Raw genomic sequence first — 23,873 nt, forward strand, 5'->3', positions numbered from 1 at the left:
TGAAGTAAATCTTCTGCAACATCCTTTCCACTCCCTTTTTTGCCTCCTGCCTTCTCTACCCTGGGGAACCTGTGTCACAAGGAGGGATGTGTCAATGGCTCAAATTCCAAAATCAATGCCTGTCATCTTGTGCATGTTGCAACTTGTGCCATCCCAGCCCTGCTCCCCCAGATCTCTGCTCACCACACAATTCCTCTCTTCCCTTCCATTCTCCTGGCTGAGCTTTGAGGAGTGAAATTGCCTTTCAAAAATGGTCTTAGGTCAGTAGTCTCATTCTCTTTATCAGGCAGATATTTATTTTCTGAACAGATAAGTTTCTCAGGACTGCAAAGAAAAACAGAGAAAAGTATTTCAACTCCATACAAACAGAATTGTATTATTCAATAATTGCTGCAAATTAAGTTAGCAAACTCATACTTCATGAAAAGGAAGGACTGAGTAGACATCACTTGGTGGCTGTCCACGTATCAGTCTCCCCCCCCCCCACTCCTGCTGGCACAACCGTTAGGTAGGCAGTGAGTCATGTGACCCTTCTCTGGTCGTGGCTGAGGCACCTGGGCCAGAGCCTCAAACCCCTAGAGTTGTAAGTGGGATAGGGTGGCTTCCAGGCAGTCTGTCACTGCTCAAACCAGAAACTCAGGCAGGCCTGGGGCATCCATTTTCCAGCACATGCATAAGAAAGCAGAGAAAGTAAGGAAGTAGGTTCACAAAGAAGCTCTGATGAAAGCCACATAGTCCCAAAGAGGAAAGAACATGGCTCTTAGTCCCGTAAGCAGCCTGTTTGTCCTCCTGACTGCTATGGTCTGAATGTTTGTGTCCCCCCAAAATTCATATGTTGACACCTAACCCCCAATGTGATGGTATTAAGATGTGGGGTTTAGGGGAGGTGATTAGGTCATGCAGGCAGAGCCCTCATGAATAAGATTAGTGCCCCTATAAAAGAGACCCTAGAAAACTCCCTCACCCTTCCCAACATGTGAGAACACAACAAGAAGGTGCCATCTAAGAACAAGAAAGTGGGTCCCCAACAGATACTGAATCTGCCACTACCATGATCTTGGATTTTCCAGCCTCCACAACTGTGAGAAATAAATTTCTGTTGTTTATAAGCCCCCCCAATCTCTGGCATTCTGTTACATGAGTCAAACGAACTGGGACACTGACCATGGCTTCTGTAACAGACCAGTGATTTCTAAGCTACCTAGGTTCCTCACTCTTTTTTTTAACTTAAGGATTCTGCTTTTTGTAATCACACTGTCTCTAACATAGACACCTTGTCTTTAAGTCCTTTTCTTACTTTACTGAGCGGCCATGTGAACACACTTCCAGGTGTGTCCTCCCAGAGGGTTTCCAGCACCATCCAGAGAAGCCCAGACCTGTGGAGGGAAAGCAGCTTTCTCCTTCATTCCTCCATTCATTCCTGCCTTCATTCTTGCCTGCCTGCCTTCTTCCTTCCTTCCTTCCACAAGCATTTACTCATCCTCTACTGCATTCCAGCTAAGTGCTGGGAACACCAGGATAAATAAGACACAGTCCCTGCCCTCAAGGGGCTTGCTGGGGTGGGAAAAGGCAGATGGAGGGTGTAATGGTATCACACCATGTGATAATTCCCTCTCTTGGCTGGATCACAATGGCCAGTAATAAAATGGAACAAAGCCATGAAACAACATGGCAGGTCAGGCAGTTATAACTGTGCTGATTTGACCCAGATATTTTTGTAGTTTATTTATACTTCTTTTCCTTAAGGGAAAGGGATATTTTTAGATGAAGCCAGAAAGGCTGGCAAGGCCCATAGCACCTTATGTGCTATGTTAAGTGTCTGGACTTTATTGTAAGGGTTATGGGAAGCTACTGAAGGGTTTTTGACTGGAGAAGCTCCATCACTTCAAAGACATTCCTCCAGCTGCTAGGTGGAGAATTCACTGGAGGATACCAGATTAAAGGGCAGAATACCACTTAAGGAGCTGAGGAGCTACAAAGTGGGGATGATGAAATAAAGCAAAATAAAGCCTTTGTCTTGCTGGAAGATGGGAAGTTATATAATTATTGAAGTCTAAATTGTTTGTTAAAATGTATAAACAAGCCAAGAAATAAAACATAAAACTTCCAAATCAGAAGGGGAAACAGTAAGTAGCACTGTTCACTCCAGTAAAACTCTGGATGAAAGATAAAAAGGAAATGTTGGAGTGCCTGGGTGGCTCAGACGGTTAAACATCTGACTTCAGCTCAGGTCATGATCTCACAGTTCATGGGTTCAAGCCCTGTGTCAGGCTCTGTGCTGACAGCTCAGAGTCTGGAGCCTGTTTCAGATTCTGTGTCCATGTCTCTCTGCCCCTCCCCTGCTCACTCACTCTCTCTCTCATAAATAAATAACAATTTTTTTAAAAAGGGGAAATGTCAAGAGCATGACAGGACTTCCATGTTTCATATAGGATTTAGAACTTTGCACAGGCCAACAATCTTGCTGCAACAACTAGAAAAACAGAATATTTACTGCCCCACCCTAGGAAAAAAAATTTTTTGTAATTTTAAAGTCATTGGAAATTTTCAGAGAGGAGACAGCTCTTTCAGAATGAGCTGGCAATCTCTGGCTATTTTCTCCACTGGGGGAATTTGCCAACCTCAGGTAGCAGGGTACACACACTTCTCCATGGTCTCAGCATTTCTTTTGTGGATTTTTTTTTCTCCCAGGCCTGGTTGTGATCTTGGCAGGTGGGGAGTTAACCTTGTTCTCAACTCCTTCCTAGTGGCAGGCAAGTCAAGCAGTGCATTGAGATAGGGTCCCAGTAGAGGATAGAGATACTCCAGGCCCTGATTCCAGACAGCCTTCCCCAAAACCTACCTGAAAAAGAAATAAAATGCTAGAGCTAGAACTATAAAAATAAAACAACTAAAAATAATTCATTGATAGGTTTAACAAAAGAGTATTAGATATAACTGAAGAGAAATTAGTAAAATATCTAGAATCAAATACAAAGTAACAAAAAAGATGGAAAATACACAAAAAAAATGGTAAGAGACAGTAAGGATGCAGTGAGATAGTGAGAAAATCTAAAATATATTTAACTGCAGTGCCAGAAAGAGGAGAGAGAGAATATGGCAGAGGTAATAATCACCAGAACTGATTAAAGACATCAGTTTACAGGTACAAGATGACCTATGGATTCCAAGTAGGAAAGATAAAAAGAAATTCATAAAACTACAGAAAATCAGACAATAAGAAAATTTTAAAAACCTCCAGAGAAAAAGACAATTTTCTTCAAAGGATCAACAGTGAGGCCAGCAGCTGAGTTTTCAACTGAAAGAGTAAAAGACAACGGGATAGGAGGAAGGGGAAGATGGCAGTAGAGTAGAAGGAGGCTAAACTCACCTCATCTCACAAATACAACTAGACAACTATCATATCATCCTAAATACCCCAAAAATTGACCTGAAGACTGGCAGAACTAACTCCACAACTAAAGGCAGAGAAGAGCCACATCAAAGAAAGTAAGAAATGCAGAGACACAGTCTGGGAGAGAAACAGATCATGGCCAGTGGGAAGGGAGCCATGGTAGTGGAAAAGGATGAGAGCCAGACTAACAGGGGAGCCCACAGGGGGGGAAATGAATCCCCATAGTAATTGGCTTGGAAAGCAGGAGGGGCCAAATTTCATGAGTTCTTGCAACCAGTGGGACTTAAAGCCTGGAGTTCTAAAGGTCAGGGTTCTTGGCTCTGGAAAATCTCAGAGGACATCAGGAATGCTCTTGGAGAGAAGGCAGGGCAAACAACTTGCAGATATACAGCATGGAAACAACAACCTCAAGAGCACCTGGGGCACACAGTGGGGAAATCAGTTGCTCCTATCAGGGCGTGTCCCAGAGAAGCAGCATTCACAGAGAGACTCCTCCAGGAACCAAGGAACTGGCAGGTGCCATTTCCCTCCCCTACCCTTCAGCAAAAGCACAGAGCTACCTGTGGGACCCAGCACAGCACAAATACTCCCTACCTAACTTGCTTACACCAACCCTTGTCACACCCCATGCTTCAGTGGAACTGCCCTTTCTAAAGTCATGCTTGCCTCAGTCCCAGTGCAGCCAAAGATGGGCCCAAATCTCTGCCCAAACCACACTTCCTGACCTGGGAGTTTTGCAGAGCCTCAGTTCCAGGGGCGGTGGTGACAGAGCTCATTTAACAAGCAGACAGGGCACACCTAGTTAAAACACACCACATTAAGACCAGAGACCAAACACTGCCCACAACAGGCAAAGAGAGACTATGGAGACAACTGGCCTGAAGGATAAAGCAGGCAGAACAAAACAGCAGAGCACAGACACCACACACTGGAGACACCCCTGGAACTGCTAGGCCCTAGTACACAGGAGACACTGCATGGCAGGGCACTATAAGATCTCTTCTTCATAAAACCATTAACCTCAAGAACAAGAGACATAGCTGACTTTCCCAACACACAGAAACAGGCAGAGACTTAGACAAAATGAGAAGACAGAGGACTTTGTCCCAAATGAAAGAACAGGACAAGGCCATGGCCAGAGATCTAAATGGAACAGATATAAGTAATATGGCTGATGGATAATTTAAAGTAATGGTCATAAGGATACACACTGGAAGAGAAAACAATGGAGGATATCAGACCATTAACACAGAGATAAGAATAACATAGCAGAAATAAAGGGTTCAGTAAACAAAATGAAACACACACTCGATGGAATGAACAGCAGGCTGGAAGAAGCAGAAGAATGAATTAATGACCTGGAAGACAGAGTAATGAAAAGAATCAAGTTGAAAAGAGAGAAAAAAGAATTATGCAAAATGAGAATAGACTTAGGGAACTCAGTGATTCAATCAAATGTAATAACACTCATATAATAGGAGTCCCACAAGAAGAAGAGAGAGAGAAATGGAGGCATAAAATTTATTTGAAGAAATAATAGCTGAAAATTTACTTAATCTGGGGAAGGAAACATCTAATCCAGGAGGCACAGAGAAACCCCCCGACAAAATCAACAAAACATATCCAAGACATTGTAATTAAGGTGGCAAAATATAGTAATAAAAAAAATTAAATGCAGTAATCCAAAAAAGATAGTTACATACAAAGGAAACCCCATAAGTTTTTAATTTACATCCAAATTAGTTAGCATATAGTGCAACAATGATTTCAGGAGTAGATTCCTTAGTGCCCTTTACCCATTTAGCCCATCCCCCCTCCCACAACCCCTCCAGTAACCCTCTGTTTGTTCTCCAGTTTAAGAGTCTCTTATGTGTTGTCCCCCCTCCCTGTTTTTATATTATTTTTGCTTCCCTTCCCTTATGTTCATCTGTCCTGTGTCTTAGGGTCCTCATATGAGTGAAGTCATATGATTTTTGTCTTTCTCTGACTAATTTCGCTTAGCATAATACCCTCCAGTTCCATCCATGTAGTTGCAAATGGCAAGATTTCATTCTTTTTGATTGCCGAGTAATACTCCATTGTATGTATGTATGTAGGTATATGTGTGTATGTACGTATGTATATATACACACATACATACATATACATACATACATACATACATACATACATACATACATACCACCTCTTCTTGGGGAGAGAGAATCTTAAGCAGGCTCCATGCTCAGCGTGGAGTTCAACAAGGGGCTCAATCCCACAACCCTAGGATCATGAAATCAAGAACTGGACAAAATTAAGAAACTGAGCCAAAATCAAGAACTGGACTCTCAAATGACTGAACACCCAGGCACCCCCAAACTCTTAACTATAGAGAACTGATGGTTACCAGAGGGTAGGTGGGTTAGGGGATGGGTTAAATAGGTAATGAGGATTAAGAAGTGCACTTGTTGTGATGAGCACTGGGTGATTAAAATAGTTATTAAAAAATAAAATAAAAAGTCTGTGGGAAAAAAATCTTTAAAATAGTTATGAGAGGAAAAAGAAAAATAAATAAATTTGCTATTAGTAATACTCACTGGGAAATTTGGTCAGTGTACTGGGACCAGTTTTTAAAAGTGGGCTGTTATCCTACAGGTGTGGATGGATTTTTTTATCAAGCTCCTGTATGCTGATCAAAACTATCTTCTGGGGAGGGGCACCTGGGTGGCTCTGTCAGTTAAGCATCTAACTCTTGATTTGGGCTCCTGTCATGATCTCTCGGTTCATGAGATCCAGCCCTGCATTAGGCTCTGAGCTGACAGTGCAGAGCCTGCTTGAGATTCTCTCTCTTCTCTCTCTCTCTGCCCCTCTGCCCGTTTTCTATCTCTCTCAAAATAAATAAATAAATTTAAAATAAAATAAAACTATCTTCTGGGTAGAATAAAAAAATACAAGGGTGCCTGGGTGGCTCAGTGGGTTAAGTGTCAGACTTTGGCTCAGGTCATAATCTCACAGTTCGTGGGTTCGAGCCCCATGAACCCACTGGGCTCTGTGCTGACAGTTCAGAGCCTGGAGCTTGCTTCGGACTCTGTGTCTCCATCTCTCTCTGCCCCTCCCCTGCTTGCGCTCTCTCTCTCTCCAAAATAAATAAACATTTTTTTTAAATACAGTGGGATATGTGTTAAAGAAAAATAATTGCTGGGGTGCCTGGGTGGCTCAATCAGTTAAGCGTCCCATTTCAGCTCAGGTCATGATTTCATGGTTCCTGAGTTCAAGCCCCACATCAGGCTCTCTGCTGTCAGCAGAGATCCTGCTTCGGATCTTCTGTCTCCCCTCTCTCTCTCTCTCTGCCCCTACCTTGCTCATTCTCTACCTCTCTCTCAAAATAAATAAATACTTAAAAAAAAAAAAAAGAAAAAGAATTGCCAACCTAATATTCTTAATCCTGTGAAAACATCCTTTAAGGATAAAGATAAAATATGGAAAAGGCTATAGCTATACTGTGCGATTCTAACCACATGACATTCTGTAAAAGGCAAAACAATGGAGATGGTAAAAGGATCCATTCATTAGTTAGTGCACCCTTACCTGCATTTACTAGGTGTTTTGTTTCTCACAGATCTCGCAGAGGCTTTATGCCACTCTTAGAATAACATCATGTAGAGTAAAAGTGAAATGGGGCAATGTGGCATAAAGCCTGGCCTTCTCTAGGTCTTTACATTCTTTTAAGGTGTATCGTTTTCCTATAGGAAGATAAAAAAAAATCTAAATAAACAGTCTTAATGTCAACTTAGTCACTCTTCTGGTAGGAAATCACCGGACGATTATAAGTCTCTAAAAATAAAGCCCAATGATCACAAAATACCTGTCTTATTTTGAAAAACAGCTCTCTTCTCTTCATCCATCTCTTGCCATCTTCTAAAAAGGGAATCACAAAACAAAGGCAACATAACCTACAAGAAAAATAATTTCGAGGATCCAAGTGCTTTGTATTAAGCTCTCTAAGTCTGTCTGAAGCATTCGAGTATGGCCTTACTGTACACCAAAGATTAATGACCCATGAATAATGTCAACCCGTGAATAATGTCAACTCATAGAGCAGGGAAAGGGTAAAGGTTATCTGTCTCACATTAGGACATTTCATTGAGTCATAAGTGGCTGACTGGAAGGAGGGCCTCCCGATAGAAGTAGCACACTCCATCAAGACTTCTACTGCATCAGTGCACCAGTCAATAAATATGTGCTGATGCCACTGGGTGCCACCTCCCAGTGAGTTCCTATCCTCAAGAACCTGTCTAGAACAGAAAATCATATACAGTGACAATCTAGTCATGAGAGGTATCAGAAGAGGATGCTTTAGGAGCACAAGGCAGTGAGTGGCCTGGGAGTAAGAGTGCTCCTGGGAGAGCTGACAACCAGTCTTTAAGGGTCTGTGAAAACAGGAGGGCAGGTAAACCTCAGTGTGGGTGAGTGTCGAGAGGCTGGGGTACAGAGGTTGTGGAGAGAGGTGGTTTTCTCCTCCCCATTCCTAACTTCACACTTTACACTAGAAACCATATTCCCCTTCTTTTTTTTCCCCCATACACCTGGCCCAATGCTGGTCCCCAAAGTATGTCTGAGGTAAACAATTACTGGATAAGCAAGGCAGCAAAATGACTAACCTACACCATATTAGCGAGTCTCTCAGAGCCAAAGGAACCTTCTTATCTTCATAACAGTGATCTGCCTTGGTTTTCCAAGAGAAGCAAAACCAACCACTTCTTTCTTCAGAGCCACACACATACTTTTAAATAACTTATGCTACCTGGTGGGTACTTTTCCTACACAGGAGTAAAAAACCTGAATCTACATCTCAAAATTTTAACTCCTATATTGGCAAGTTTAAAACGTGAACACTCGTTACAGGCCCAACTACTAGTTCTCTGGGCAGCCTTTTCTGCATCCCTCCTTCCACCTTTCACAGAAAGGAGCTCTGCCTCTCAGGCCATTGCTCCCTGTACTAATTCTGTGACACTTGTCACACCCATATCTTGCTGTCCATGTCTTCCTTTCCAGTTTGCTAAATGTGAATGGAAGAATGAATGAGCAGAAACATTATCACACAAACATGTAATTTTCCCAGTAGGTGAAATTATTTTGGGTTCCTAATCTAAAACTCAGAGGAAATGCTTTTATGGACTTTCTTTAATGAATACAGGATAACTAGAAGACTTCTAAAATGACTAGGTTTTCCCCAACCCCAGAGCTTCTAAGGGTGAATGAATGAATGAATGAATGAAACTTACTTACCTTTCCATAATTTGGGTCCTTTTTTGTCATATAAAAAGGGTTGTATACTTCAGGATCATAAAGATTTCCAAATACAATTTCCTTTAGAAAAAAAAAATACACCTAAGAGCAAATCACTGTATACAATGTGTTTTGCAAGATTCAAAAAAGCCAAACGCTTTATTCTGTTTTTGTAGAAAATCATAGATTCAAAGGGTTAGAAGAAACCTCAGAAGTAATTTAGACTGCAGAGACAGCTCGCCACCTTCTGGGGGTAGTAATCATCAAGTTTAGTCTGAAGTCATCAACTAGCCTTAGTCTGAGAACTTTCTGCTCTGCCAGCCAAGTACTCTTTTGGTCATTCTAACCACCAGTCTGTCCTTAGACTGAGTTGAAATCTGCCTTGGCACTGGAGACACTAATACTCTACCTCAAAACAACACAAAATTTATCTACCCATCACCCACCCATCTGTCTTTTAAATGTTTCGTTTTCATCCCCCTTCCTGTCATTTCTTCCTCTGACTAAATAACCCATATTTCTTCCCACTTTTCCTCCCAGGAGATGTTGTCAAGCTTCCACCCTCTTCTAAAGGTTCTGCAACTGCTGAAGATCCCCTCTACAATGTGAATCAGGAGTGACAAGATAGCAACATGGTGGACTTTGATGCTTCCCACTCCAAGCACTGCCTCCCTCAATACAGCCTAAGAGCCCAGATGTTTTCTTAGAAGTCCGCTCCCATAGTCAACTCACATTGAATTTACTGTCATTTAAAACCACTCCAGGGGTGCCTGGGTGTCTCAGTTGGTTAAGCATCTGACCTTGGTTCAGGTCATGATCTCACAGTTTGTGAGTTTGAGTCCCGCGTTGGGCTCTGTGCTGACAGCTAGGGCCTGGAGCCTGTTTCAGATACTCTATCTCCCTCCTTCTGCCCTTCCCCTGCTTGCACTCTCTCTCTCTCTCTCTCTCTCTCTCTCTCTCTCTCTCTCAAAATAAACATTAAAAAAAAATTTTTTTTTAACCACTCGGACTTCAACACATGCCTTTTCTAAGGCATGGCTTCCCCATCCTGTACTTGTACAATCACATTTCTGAGCACAACTGTAAGCCTGTGCACTTTGGTTTCAAAGACACCTGGATTTGACACTGAGCTCTGCCTCTTAGAGTGCTTAGAAAGAAGTATTTAATGTTCATATCCAGAAATTTTGCTCACAAAATCAATACTCTAACTTTCCAGGCAAACTATGCTAGATCTCCAGTAAGTACCTGGGAACTTAGGCAGACCTAAATTCCAAAAGAGGGTCTTGACCTCAAGGTTAAAACAGAAAAATTTCCAAAAGCAGCAGCAAAATTTTATTCTTTTATAAAGCCAAATTGAGGAACAGTATGTAGAAAGCTATGGTCCCTACACCTAATGTTTGACTGACTGAATAGCATGGAATCCCCTTCTCCCTTGCTCTCTTCCTACTTGAAAGATTAGAGTGCCTTACTCTCTCTTTCCTGGCCCTGCTTCTAGCTAGGACTTGCAATGTGGCCCATTTATGGCGAAGAGGATCTAAGGGGAAATCTGCTAGGAGCTTCTGGGGACTCTTTGCTTCCAGATCAAAGGATCAGGTATAAGATAAAGGTACCCTGGCACCACTCCTTACCCCTTCTTCCTGTCTTGAGCACAGACCTAACACCTGAAGCTGTAAGTAACCAAATGTGCTTACAAATGTAAGAGTGATGAGGAAAAAACAAAAATATTAAGGATAGCAGAAAAGAATTATAGGAAAAAACCTGGGTGATAAATGACATTTCTACACTGCCAAAACCCACAGTGAGACCACCTACCCATCAATTTCTTGTTAAGTGAACAATAAGTGTCCTTATGATTTAAGCTACTGCTATTCTCTTTACATTTACTTAAAAGCATTCCTGATAAATCTAGTTCCAAATCAATACTTTTATTCCTTCCTTCTGAAACTCCAAGTTTAAAAATGTAGTAAGCTGTATTACAATTCAGTGAATTCATCTTAAATACAAAAATAATGTCAGGACTGCTTGCATAATAACCAGTGAAAATGTTGGCCCAACTCTTTAAAGTATACTTTATTAAGAAAACAAAGAACTCTCAGTACCATTTTATTTGTGCGCTTTAAAAGACATTCAAGATTCTCTTGTTTCATTTTCTCCAACCCTCCGTATGAAATTACTTTTTCTGCAATTCTCTGAACAGGCTCTGCAACATTTTCAATCCATTTTTTATGTAACACCTCTCCTCGTCTTTCCTTAAAAATATCCAGATGCTGAAAATACATATCCAGTCTTTAATGAAATGATACAAACAAGGAAAACAAATTATTAAGGTTTCCATTTATTGTCATTTGAATAAGGGGGAGAAACACTTGTTCCCACTTTTAAACTCTCAACACATTAGGGTTGCAAGGTCCTAGCATAAGATAATCAAAGAACATAATAAAGCTCTCAGGGGAACCTGAGAGCATAGAGCAGGAAGAACCCATGAAAGGTTCTAAAGCAGAAGTGTACCTGGAGATTAAACCACATTCAAACCACTTCTAACTCATGAAACTCCTTTTTTTTTTTTTTTAAGGATTTCAAAGCATTCCTGTCACCCACTGCATGTCTCTAGCCTTCATCATCAAAGTCTGTGACAAAACTGGTAGAGTAGAAAGAGCGCTAGACTTACACCAGCACCTCTGTCTGAATCTATAGGAGGGTAATCCCACCTACCTTTTTTTTTAATGTTTATTATTGAGAGAGAGACAGCACGAGCAGGGGGAGGGGCAGGAAGAGAGGGAGACACAGGATCAGAAGCAGGCTCCAGCCTCTGCACTGTCAGCACAGAGCCTGACACAAGGCTCGAACTCACCATGAGATTATGGCCTAAGCCCAAGTCGGCGCTCAACCAACTGAGCCACCCAGGTGTCCCCCGCTCTTTTTTAAGTTTATTTTTTTGAGAGAGACAGAGATAGAGCAAGTTGGGGGCGGGGGGCAGAGAGAGAAGAGACAGAGAATCCCAAGCAGGCTCCACACTGCCAGGCTCAAATATGACCGGATCATGACCTGAGTCGAAACCAAGAGTCACATGCTTAACCCACTGAGCCACCCAGGTGCCCCCCACCTACCTCTTTTTGATGCTTAGCTGAAAATATACGTGAACTTCCTTTGTAAATTAGAACACAAACATTAAAGTACCACTGTAACACCAAATTTCAATCTCATTAAAATGAAAACTCCTTTAACTTTATTAATTTCATAGTAACTCTGAGTACAATTGGACATTACCCTTAAATACTATTTCTGGTGGTTTTATATATCCCCTTTTCGATGTGGGAACACATGAGAAAGAGGTAAGTTTTAGTCAGAAAGAATTTCTATTCAGTACCAGAACAAAGAGGGGGAGCTCTTAGAACGATCTCTCAGATCCTTTACGGGCAGATCTAGGAATCCAGACCTCTCAGTGACCCTGCAAGGAGGTGGCACAATTTCAGATCTATGTTGTATAAACAGATCAACCAGAGGAGGTTCATTCTCTCAGCAAAATGAATCTCTGTGACACAGTGACATCCTCTTAGCCGTGTTGCTCTGCACCACTCTTGCTTACCTGGAACATACTTAGAATCCAGGCTGTAGCCAACTCTTACCTTGGCAATGTAATTTTCTCTAAATAATATTGCATGTACAGCTTCATCAATGTCTTCTCTAGCTAACACCTAAAATTACAGAACTGAATGTCAGGATGTAAATCCTAAAGAAATAAAACAGAATGACAAAATTCATTGTATTTTACCAATACTTTTACTGTAAATCTACTGCTTATACCTCAAAGAATATTTTGTAACATTTTTATTAAGGAAATTTTTAATTTAAATTTTAGTTAATTTGCATTCAGTGCGATATTGGTTTCATGAGTAGAATTCAGGGATTCATCTCTTACATACAATACCCAGTGCTCATCACAAGTGCACTCCTTAGTACGCATTACCCATCTAGCCCGTCTCCCACCCACCTCCCTCCATCAGCCCAGTTTGTTCTCTATCACTCAAAGTCTCTTGTGGTTTGTTTCCCTCTCTTCTCTCCCCCTCCCCATATGTTCATCTGTTTTGGTTTCTTAAATTCCACATATGAGTGCGATCATATGGCATTTGTCTTTCTCTGATTGAGTTATTCTGCTTAGCATAATACACTCTAGCTCCATCCATGTCATTGCAAATGGCAAGATTTCGTTCTTTTTGATAGCTGAGTAATATTCCAGTGTGTATATATACCACATCTTCTTTATCCATTCATCAGTCAATGGGCATTTGGACTCTCCCCATAGTTTGGCTATAGTTGACGAATGCTGCTATAAACATCGGGGTGCATGTATCCTTCAAATCTGTATTTTTGTATCCTTTCAGTAAATACCTAACAGTGCAATTGCTGGATGGTGGGTGATGTTCTATTTTTAGTTTCTTGAGCAATCTCCGCACTGCTCTCCAGAGTGGCTGAACCAGTTTGCATTCCCGCCATCAGTGCCAGAGGGTTCCCCTTTGTCTGCATCCTCACCAACAGCTGTTGTTTCTTGTGTTATTACGAGAAATTTTCAAACACGATTTTCTGTGAACCCAAGTTCAATATTTATCACCTTAGGGTTTTTCATCTGGATCACTATGAACTGATCGTCCAACTTTTATGCTTATAGGACTAAGAAGGAACAAATGGAAAGACAATAAAAATCCAGTATCTAGAAGAAATATGCTATTACCTAGAACTAGTGTAAAATAATACAGGTTCTTAAAACTATGTTTTTCAACCTCTGGCTCTTCTTTCAGTTCTTTCAAGTGAATGCATCAAAACAAACTAGACCCCAAACTCAGATAACAAATCTGTGAATAAAAGAAATCTCAAAAAGGAGAGTTGCATTGTTACCCATATATTTAACAGCAACACATGAAATCTAAAATAATATTCAGACAGCTCTTCAGGTCTTCAAAATAAAACTATCTTGTTGATGTAAGCAGAATTTTGCTTTGACTCCTTCTTAGACTCATTTTAAGATGGCAATTGAAAAACCATGTAAAACAATTAAGTGTTTTCCCCTGATACTATAGACTTAGAACAAATCAATCTATTTATTTGGAGAAGTAGAAACATCTACTTTGACAAACATCGTGGAAAATCACATTTTTTTTACCCATTCTATTCTCAGCATATATTATAATATTGATCATGTGTCTGATTTTCAAACTACTTTTTGTTTGTTTAAGGAAATAAACATTTTTGACTTCCATAGCTCCGAGCTTTCTTTGTGATTTTGCCAGAAAACATAAGGAAGATGTTAATGACTTTTGGCAGCACTTTTGAAACCCACAGCTTTTCATGCCCACGCACGCGCACAGACACAAATGTTTAAAGGTCTCACCACTTTTACTGCTACCACTGCAAAAGGAGCAAAATAAAGGACTACTCCAAGAGCTTCTCTTTACAGTGAGGCAAATTATAGGATCATGTAAAATAATGACACTTCCTTTATGAGGAAATCATTGCTTTACCAGACCCTTAAGTAGCAGAATCAACTGGCGAGCCCAGACCTGGCTTCTCCACCGCCGGCAGAGCTCCGGGACTGCAGCCTGTACCCACCCACCGTACCGCCCTGTGGGTGTCCTGAACCTCTAGTGAGCGACAGCAGGGGCACTCGAACCACTCTTGGTCAAATTTGGTCCCGGATCATTCCCATTCAGTGAATTCTCAACAGTGCCTTGCTTCTGCCAGGCATTGTTCTAGTTCTAGGGAATCCAACCGTGACTAAGACAAAATACTTCTCAAGGGATTTATGTTCCATCGCCAAAATAATGTCCCTAAGTGCCACGTTACTTTACCTCCATTAAAGCAACTGACTCGAGCTCTGGACATTCTTTTAATTTTTCTGGCCTGAAATGTTCACCACACGTAGACACTTTCTTGGAAGCCATAGATAATAGGATCCCTGAGGGGAGAGAGTAAATTGAAGAGACTTGGTAAGGCAGAAAGCAGTTTGAATCCTGGCTCTGCCACGTGGTAAAGTCCCTAAGTAAAACAAACAAAAACAAAATCCTGGCACCCCCCAAGACTCAGTTTCAAAAGGGGTAATTACGCTTCCCCCACATATTGCTGTGGGGTCACCCACCCAGCCTGGGGCTCCACGGTGGACGGCGTGGGCTCTCCAAGATGCAGGACAGCTACTCCTGAACCCCCAAGCCCCTCCCCAGCCAGCTAACCCACCACCAGACGGAGTATTGCAAGACGGAAAAGGGGGCGTCCTTTTAAAAACAAAGCACTGGGGGGAAAAAAAAGAATAAATAATAAATAGATAGATAGATAGATAGATAGATAAATAAAAACAAAGCACTGGGTTGAAACTCGAAGCTCCACTTCCCTCAACAGGCCCTACCCTTTTCTTGTTCCCACAGGGGACGCCAAGGATGAGGGCAGGTCAGGGAGGAGGAGGGTCCCCAGGAGATGCCATGTCCACCCACCTGGGGCCTTCAACTGTCCAACCCAACACCACCCTACATTTTGACTGGCTTTAAATGAACAGACGTCTTCTAAATTGATACTACAAAGAACATACAGTTTATCTGCATGATCTAGGGCTACAATCAGGAGAGGAATGATTTTTAGTGTTCCCTTTGCCTAAGGAAAACAAAATTCTTCTCTCCTGTGTTCTAGGTCTTACTGTGTCTTCCCAAGACCAGGGGTCAGCCTCAACATGAGCCAGAGGGTGCTATGCAGAATCAGAATCAGCAAGTGTGTAATCATACTCAAAATAAATTTTTTTAATATTCTAAAAACTGTTAGAAAAACCTGGGGAGAATATGTGGCAATGGATTTTAAGGGTGTCTGACCAAAGGGGACACACCTACCTTGATTTAGGGAAAGATCAAGTGAATTGACAGGCATTCAGTAAAATAGCTATCATTTTTTTTTTCAACGATTTCGTGAGAGAGAACACCAGTAGGGGAGGGGTGAGGGGGGGGAGAGAGAGACAGAGAGAAAAAGAATCCCAAGCAGGTTCCATGCCATCAGCACACAGTCCCACATGGGGCTCAAACCCCACTAACCATGAGATCATGACCTGAGCAGAAATCAGGAGTCGGAGGCTTAACCAACTGAGCCACCCAGGTGCCCCAGCTGTCATTATTTTTATTGGATCTTTCAGGCAATATTTAACTTCTGGGGAACATACATTTGTAATAATTATCAATACAAGGTATTGTGATTTCTTAATTATCATACAGACACTGAATTTAAGTGGAGTTTATTGCAGGTGCTTGAGTGCCTTCCTTGGTCCTCAGCATGAATGAATCCTGCTGGCAAATGGCTTCTCTACAGCAGCCTTCTTTTGTGTCTTCTTACCAATCAAGGATCAAGGTGTGTGCTCCTTTGTTGCTAAAACCTTTGGAAGGTGACAGAAAAGAAGAGATACGTGTGATATAGGAATGAGAGGCCAACAAGAGCAGAAAGAGTTCCTCAGCTCAGCTGAACCCTCTGAAGCCTAGTGCGGCCAGAGCCAAGTGATTCATCTCGCAGGCCAGGGCCCCATCCAAACCTGCCTCAGCCTCTCCTCACTCTATCTGGATTCAGAAACTTGCAGAGATTCCAGGACACAGCCAACCCTATTATAGGTGGGGTAGATTGCTGACGTGTGCTAGGAGTTGAGGGACCTCCCCCGTGGTCCTGCTTTTATATGTCGGGATATCTGGGATACTAAGTTATACTGGGATTATCATGATTTAGAAAATACTACCTTCCTTTCTTCCCTTTTTTCAAACCTCTGAAACTTGATCCTCCACCTTCACTATCAGCTGACAGATGACCTTCTCACTTCACTGAGAAAATGAGGTAAACAGAAGTGAATGATGTTCTTTCACAAAATTCACCATGCTATATCCATGTACTCTGCCTTCCTTCCTCTTAAAATGGATGGCTTGTCTTGCCCTCCATTTGAGTCCTGGATCCCACCTCTTTACAGGTAAAGGGTGTAGGGAGGATAGGCGAATGGATGAGGGGGACTATTTTAGGTAGAGAAGTCAGAGAAGTCTTCTCTGAGAAGGTATTTGTGCAGAGGTGTGAGTGAACTGAGGGAGACATGGAGAGATCTAGGGAAAGAGTGTTCCAGGTGGAAGGACTAGCAGAAGCAAAAACCTGAGATGGGAATGAAGTTGGTATATTAAGAAAACAAAAACAAAGCTGGTGAGGCTGGAGCATAATGACTGTGGAGAGAAGGCAGGTGCCTAATGGTATAGGGACTTAGAGACCATGCTAAGGAATTAGAATAAAATCCAAAGCGTGAAGGGAAAGTCATTCAAAGGTTTACAGTAGGGAAGAAATCTAACATTTTTTAAATGAATATAGCTTCTTCATGGAGAACTGGTTATACAGGGGCAACAGCAGAAGCAGGAAAATCAGTTAGGAGGCCAGTGCACTAAGCCAGTTAAGATCACAATGGCTTGAGCTGGTGGTAGTAGTGAGGAACTGAAAAGTGAATAAACTGACAGAACTCAGTACCTGTTAGACGTGGAAAGTGAGTAAAGCAAGAAATCAAAGACAACACTTGGATTTTTGTCCTGAGGCATCCTGGTTGGATTATAATCAAGGGGAAATCTGAAGGCAAAGCGAGTTTGGCAGCAAGAGGGGAGCAAATACAAAAGTAAAGAATAATCCTTCTGGGGGCTGGTTAAATTCAAGATACTCGTAACCACTACAATATATAAGGAGGGTTCATAAGGTATCAGTATAAAGCAACTTACTTTTTTTCCTCGCTGTCTATTTAAGCCTGTTCTGTTGATGTAGTTCTCCTGCCCTGCTTTACCTGTTTTATTTTCCTCATAGCACTTACTACCAGCTCACACATTACACACTTATTGGTTTATTGTCTGGCTCCCCCATCAAATGTAAGTTCCTAAGGATCAGAGATTTATCTCTTGTTTACCACTATGCCCCTCAAAGATTGCCCAGCTCAGAGTAGGTGCCTGTTATATTTTGAGGAAGCAAGCAAGCAAGCACAGGGGAGGATACTAAAACATGACAGTAAAAGGAGTTAAACTACAAAATAAAGTTTTACTAAAACTTCTATGAGTGAGTAAAAATAAAAGTAGCTCCCTTATCTTCTGGGGTGGGAGTAAGGAACTGGAGAGACAGAGAAGAAGATGGAAAGACTGTATATTCAGACTAACACACCATTCCCATACTGATTTCTAACCAGGAGATGAGGAGGGTGGGCTGTGACTTCTCCTCCAAATCCACTCCTAAAACAGGCTCTACTCCAGAGCCTTGTACATAGGGTAGAGAAGAAAACTGAAGGAGAAAAGTGGCAAGTAGACCTAGACCTAGAAGCAGTAGACTACGCTAGACCAGTCACATGGTCACCAAGTTTAATTGTAGTCACCTTAGGATGAGAAATCTGTGTTCTGTGAACACTTACATTTGTATACATTTTACATTTGGGGGCTTTTACTTTACTCCTTAAATTTTACCACATTGAATTTAGTACATGGTTCTTTTGATAATTTTCTGCCTGTTTTGGTTGAGTTAAGGGAAACAAAATTTAGGGCCTGGCTTGGGTGTGATAAGTGGTAAATAGTAGAGATACTAGAGATGGTGGGGAGACAGAAGGGCAAAAATTCACAAGAAAGTAGGAAAATCTGATAGCCCACCCACCAGAGGGCATATCCATTGTGAAACTCTCAGGGAAATTCTCTCCATTCCCTCTGAATGCTTCTCAGTTTCTTCTACTCTCTCCCTTGCCTTGTTTGGGAGTAAAGGGGTACAGTCCCCTGCTTCCTCTCCTCCTGAAGGCCTGTCATACAGAGAAGCTCCCAGCTACTCAGACTTTGGCATCAGCAATTGCTACCTTGTGAATGGCAAAACAGGACCATCCCAGCACTCACCACATCCTGGTCCTCATCCCTTTCTATTTCTTGGCTGAGGGCCATGGAAGAAAAGTGCCCTTCAGAGTTGACCTCTTTGGGACTTGGTTTCTTTTCTCTCATGAAAACATAGAGGCTCTTTTTCCAGAAAGGATGATCCTTTGTTTCTGCAGGAAGGAACCAGAAAGAATTCTCTTAAATAGCAACTCAATTGCAGCGTTTAATATTTTAATTTGAAGTTGAGGAGTTCTAACGTTTATTTATTTCTGATAGAACACAAAGGGGGGGAGGAGAAGAGAGAGAGGGAGACACAGAATCTAAAGCAGGCTCCAGGCTCTGAGTGGTCAGCACAGGGCCTGATGCTGGGCTCAAACCCACAGACCATGAGATCATGACCTGAGCTGAAGTCGGTCGCCTAACCGACTGAGCCACCCAGGCGCCCCTGAAGTTGGTAAGTTCTATTTGAATCCACACATTTTTATGAAAAAGAAACCCAAATAAATAGCATTACCTTACTCTAATAATAGTTTCATTTGAAATCTCTTTGCTGCTTAATCAAACAGCTGAGTGAGGCTCTTTCAGGGTCAATGACCCCCTCAAAGAGCTGTCCACTGTGTCTTCCCAAGGAAGGTCTAACTTGCCAAAAACAAATATGCCTCCCCGATGTCATAATTGGGATATTTCCCTAATTCACAGACCAGAATCTAATCTTCCACCTCCTTTTTCCAAGGGGAACTCAGAGACTTAAGTAGTCTAAAATATCGGCCCCCAGGTACTCCAACTTGCAATATTCTCCTTCAGATCTGGATCCCACTCTGCTAGAAGAGATATTTGAGGACAAAACCCCTCCTTTTACATTATATATAGAAATTAAATAGGATTTAAATGTTTACTGTCCTAAAACCTGACCCAAACAGGTATGCATGAGACTGTGGCAGTTAGGGATTATACAGAAACTTACTCTATTGAAACCGAGTATACAAGAGTGTTTCTGACATATTCCATTTTAAGGCCTTTAGCTACCAAGTGAATAAGGCTTAGCGTCAATACTTTCTATTATTCCTTAATTTCAGCTCCCATTCAAAAGGCAGCCAATAATTAAACCACACCTCTAGAACGACGGCCAGCTCCATCTCTAAAGTCATCGGTTTCTACAGTTAGTCATTCTCTCTGCTGCCCATGCCAGCATCAAACATCTCTAAAAGCCCTGTGCCTTCTGCCATACTGCATTTATTTATCAAATTCTGAGCCTATTCAGAAAAAGGAAAGAATACTGCAGCTTACTTTGGGGCTTTTTAGGGACAGAGAATTGTACACCAACATCCTAGAGAATATTACACAAGCTCATTTTTCTTCTGCTTTGCTAGGGTTTTTTTGTTTTGTTTGAGAGAGAGAGAGAGAGAGAGAGAGAGAGAGAGAGAGACCCCATGTGCAAGCACACTTGTGTAAGCGGGGGAAGGGCAGAGAGAGAGGAAGAAAATCTTACGCAGGCTCCACGCTCAGTGTGGACCCTGGCACAGGGCTCAATCCCACAACCCTGGGATCATGACCTGAGCCAAAATCAAGAGTCAGACACAACCAGCTAGGCTACCCAGGCACTCCAGGTTCTTGTTTTATTATCATCAACAGTGTTACTGAGGTGTAACTTACACATCATAAAATTCATTCATTTTAAGTGATTCAAATCAATGACTTTTAGTATATTTACAGAGTTGTGCAACCATCACCATAATCTAATTTTGGAACATTTCTATCAGTCTAAAAACCTCAGGCTCATTTACAGTCAGTCTCCATTTCCCAACCCTAGCCCTAGCTCAACAACAATCTACTTCTGTCTCTATAGATCTGCCTTTCTGAACATTTCATATAAATATAAGCATACAATATGTGCTCTTTTGTGATTGTCCTCTTTCACTGAGTATAATGGTTTTGAAGTTCATCCATTTAGTAACATGTATCAGCACTTCTTTCCTTTTAACCACCAAATAATCCATGTATAGATATACCACATTTTGCTTATCCATCTACCAGCTGATGAATATTTGGGTTATTTCCACTTCTTGGCTATTGTGAATTCATGTATAAGTCTTTATGGACATATGTTTTCATTTCTCCTGGGTAGGAGCTGAATTGCTTAATGTTTCACATTTTGAGAAACTGCCAAACTATTTTCCAAAGTGACTGGACCATTTCACATTCCCTGCAGCAACATCTGAGGGTTCTCATTAGTTTTAATCAGATAGTTAAACACATTATGTAACTATATAGAGAGATCTCTTACTTTAATTCCATAACTAGTTAATTGAGATGATTCCCTCAGTCACACACACAAGAGTAAGGACCACCACTCTGCTTATAACATCTCTTCACTCCGACTATACCTACTATCCAACAAAAGTAGTCCAAAATTCCATTTTTACAGCTCCAACTCCAATGAAATATCTCCTAACTTTTAATTTTAACAATTTATTTTCTGTCTGTGCTTGTTATTTCTGAATGTATCAGCAGTTTGTGGGGTTTTTTGCTTGTTTCGAGAGAGAGAGAGAGCATGTGCACGTGCAAGTGGGGTAGGGGCAGAGAGAGAGGGGAGAGAGAATCTGAAGCAGATGCCATGCTGTCAACACAGAGCCCGATGTGGGACTTGAACTCGTGAACTGTGAGATCATGACCTCAGCCGAAATCCAGAGTCGGATGCTTAACCAACTAAGCCACCCAGGTGCCCCAGCAGTTTGTTCTTTAAGACCAGAAGAAGTTGAGGAAAGTTGCCACCTCACCCAGACACAGAGGTGGGAGATGCCTGATGTCACACTACAAGAGCCCGGTGTATGCCTCAGCACTGCTCCAAGAACTTGAAAGGATGGTGGGAGTGGAAACACAGCCAGGCGTCTTTAATGAAAAAACAGTAAAGCCATGGAATGCCAGACTTACTTGTAAATGAGTGCTTTTCCTGCTTCCTGAGATTCCAGGGGATGAGGAGTTCTTGCCACGGGTTTCAAATCAAAATTACCATTGTTAAAATTCACTTTCACTTTTAACCTTTAACAAGATAACATGTGTGAGGATGTTTTGAAGGATATTTTGAAAACGAAACAGTGATCTTAAAGAGTTTTGTTTATATACTCCTTAAAAGAAGTTTGAAACACCACACACCACCTTGCACATTTTAAAACTGACACACCTAGGGGCACCTGGGTGGTTCAGTCGGTTAAGCGTCCGACTTTGGCTCAGGTCACGATCTCACAGTTCGTGAGTTCGAGCCCCGCGTCGAGCTCTGTGCTGACAGCTCAGAGCCTGGAGCCTGCTTCCCATTCTGTGTCTCCCTCTCTCTCTGCCCCTTCCCTGCTCATGCTGTGTCTCTCTCTGTCTCAAAAATAAATAAACATTGAAAAAAAAAAAAAAAACTGACACACCTAAAATTTTTCACTGTAAGTTTAAGTAACTTTGTTTCTCATTTCTCTTGTAACTCTTGTTTCAAACAGATTTGGGATAAGATGAGTGTTGTTGGTCTTACTATGAAACTTTAAGGATATAATTTGATAAAATGGATTTTAACCAACATATTAATAAAGCACACCAAATCTGAAAGTAATCACATAAAACTGTTAGATGAGCATTATAGCCAATGTACTTTGAAAATTTTATCAGTTCCACAAAACATTCCAGTTATATTCATAAGAAGTATCACTAAATTATAGGACTTTATTCCAAATTCAGAGCAACCCAACACAGACCAAGTACCCTGATTCTAAGGCAAGTCTTTAAATCTATCAATCATCAATCAACTAATTAAAGTAAAATAAAATATACATGACAGGGAAATACAGAAAGACCTATGGGTTGAATTTCCTTGCTTCATCATTAAAGGAATTCTCTTTAAAGACAGTATTTTTAGGGGCGCCTGGGTGGCTCAGTTGGTTAAGTGGCCAACTTCAGCTCAGGTCATGATCTTGCGGTCCGTGAGTTCGAGCCCCACTTCGGGCTCTGTGCTAACAGCTCAGAGCCTGGAGCCTGTTTCAGATTCTGTGTCTCCCTCTCTCTCACCCTCCCCCGTTCATGCTCTGTCTCTCTTTGTCTCAAAAATAAACATTAAAAAAAATTTTTTTAATAACAAATAAAAAAAAAACAAATAAAGACAGTATTTTTATTTATCCCTTTATTTGGCACCCTGGAATTTTTTACACCCAGGTTGAAAGGTATGACTTTCTTTTAAAAAGTGAGTTAAGATGTGATGTGAATGCAGGCTTGTTCCCAGGCAGATCAATTTTTAAAAAGAGTACATATAGACTTCAGAATCAGGAAAATTGAGTTCCTTAAAAGTATCTGTGAATACCTTAGAAAGTCTATAGAAACCTGCACTGTCTATGCCAGTTTGAAATTCACAGCTTAGAGGGAACCCACTCATTCTTTGAGGCATCACTATCTCACAAGAGATATTAAAGGGGAAAAAAAAGTCATCTTAACACACACACACACAGTAGAGCCCAGAAATGTGGGAAGCTGGGTCCATCTATAGTGGTGGGCAGCAAGAGCAAGTAGAACACACCTGAAGGCAGATGCCAATAACAGAGTTAACTTGATACTAAGCCATGTACCAGCTATAATGTGAGGACACCAAACTTGAGACTATCACACTAAGCATAGACTTTTAAGGGAGCTTAAGTAGGCCCAGGTTAATGGTATCCTAGCTACAAGCAGAGGCAGAAACAGAAACAAATCTTCCCCCAGACTGGGCCAATAGGATACCCAAAGTTCAAATCATGTCATTAAATCATAAATAAAATTCACTAAGCAAAGCATACAAGAAAATAAACCATTATAATTGAGAATTAGCAGAGAAAACAATAGATTTAGCTTCTTCAAGGAATACAGAATTTGGAATTATCAAATGTAGAATGTAGTATATACCAATGTATTTTAAAGAAAGAAATGATCCAATCACCAATATAAGAAAACAGTTAAGAGTCTATCAGAAATGAAGAAGCATATTGGAAGGAGGAAATTTAAGAAATTTAAATGCTAATATTGAGCACAGTGAGGAAAGAATTAGTAAACTGGAAAACATATTCAAAACATATTCCATTCTAAGAAGATGGAAAATATGAAAGACAAATTAAAAGATATTAAGATATAAAAAGGTCTAATATATGTCTGAATCCAGAAGAAAAAGGGAAAGAATAAAAAAAAAACAATAAAGAGATCATTGCTGTGAATTTTCCTGACTGATGAAAAACATGAATACAGAGATCCAGAAAGCACAATATATACCAGTAGGTTAAATAAAAAGAAATCCGTACCTAGACACCTGTAGCAAGAGTGCCGAACACTAAAGACAAAGATTT

The 23,873-nt window shown here is 41.2% G+C and overlaps 2 protein-coding genes across 2 annotated transcripts in view; both read right to left on the bottom strand.

The window, feature by feature from the left end:
* Nucleotides 1-15,966, bottom strand: FAM228A (family with sequence similarity 228 member A). The gene is given in 8 exon segments (XM_047069793.1): nucleotides 1-257; nucleotides 260-324; nucleotides 6,962-7,018; nucleotides 7,020-7,116; nucleotides 7,239-7,326; nucleotides 12,289-12,357; nucleotides 14,506-14,612; nucleotides 15,906-15,966. Coding segments are annotated over 7 exon segments (627 nt in total). The 5' UTR covers nucleotides 14,599-14,612; nucleotides 15,906-15,966; the 3' UTR covers nucleotides 1-99.
* FAM228B (family with sequence similarity 228 member B) overlaps nucleotides 15,784-23,873 on the bottom strand; it is a 23,429-nt gene continuing 15,339 nt past the window's right edge. Inside the window, 4 exon segments of the mRNA XM_047069792.1 lie at nucleotides 15,784-16,061; nucleotides 18,556-18,651; nucleotides 18,653-18,701; nucleotides 21,463-21,570. Coding sequence (XP_046925748.1) covers nucleotides 16,032-16,061; nucleotides 18,556-18,651; nucleotides 18,653-18,701; nucleotides 21,463-21,570 — 283 coding nt within the window. The 3' untranslated portion in view covers nucleotides 15,784-16,031.

Source organism: Lynx rufus, unplaced genomic scaffold (genome assembly GCF_022079265.1).
Source record: "Lynx rufus isolate CCGP_SWC_20201006 ecotype Redwood Valley unplaced genomic scaffold, mLynRuf1.p SCAF_8, whole genome shotgun sequence".
Taxonomy (NCBI): Eukaryota; Metazoa; Chordata; class Mammalia; order Carnivora; family Felidae; genus Lynx; species Lynx rufus.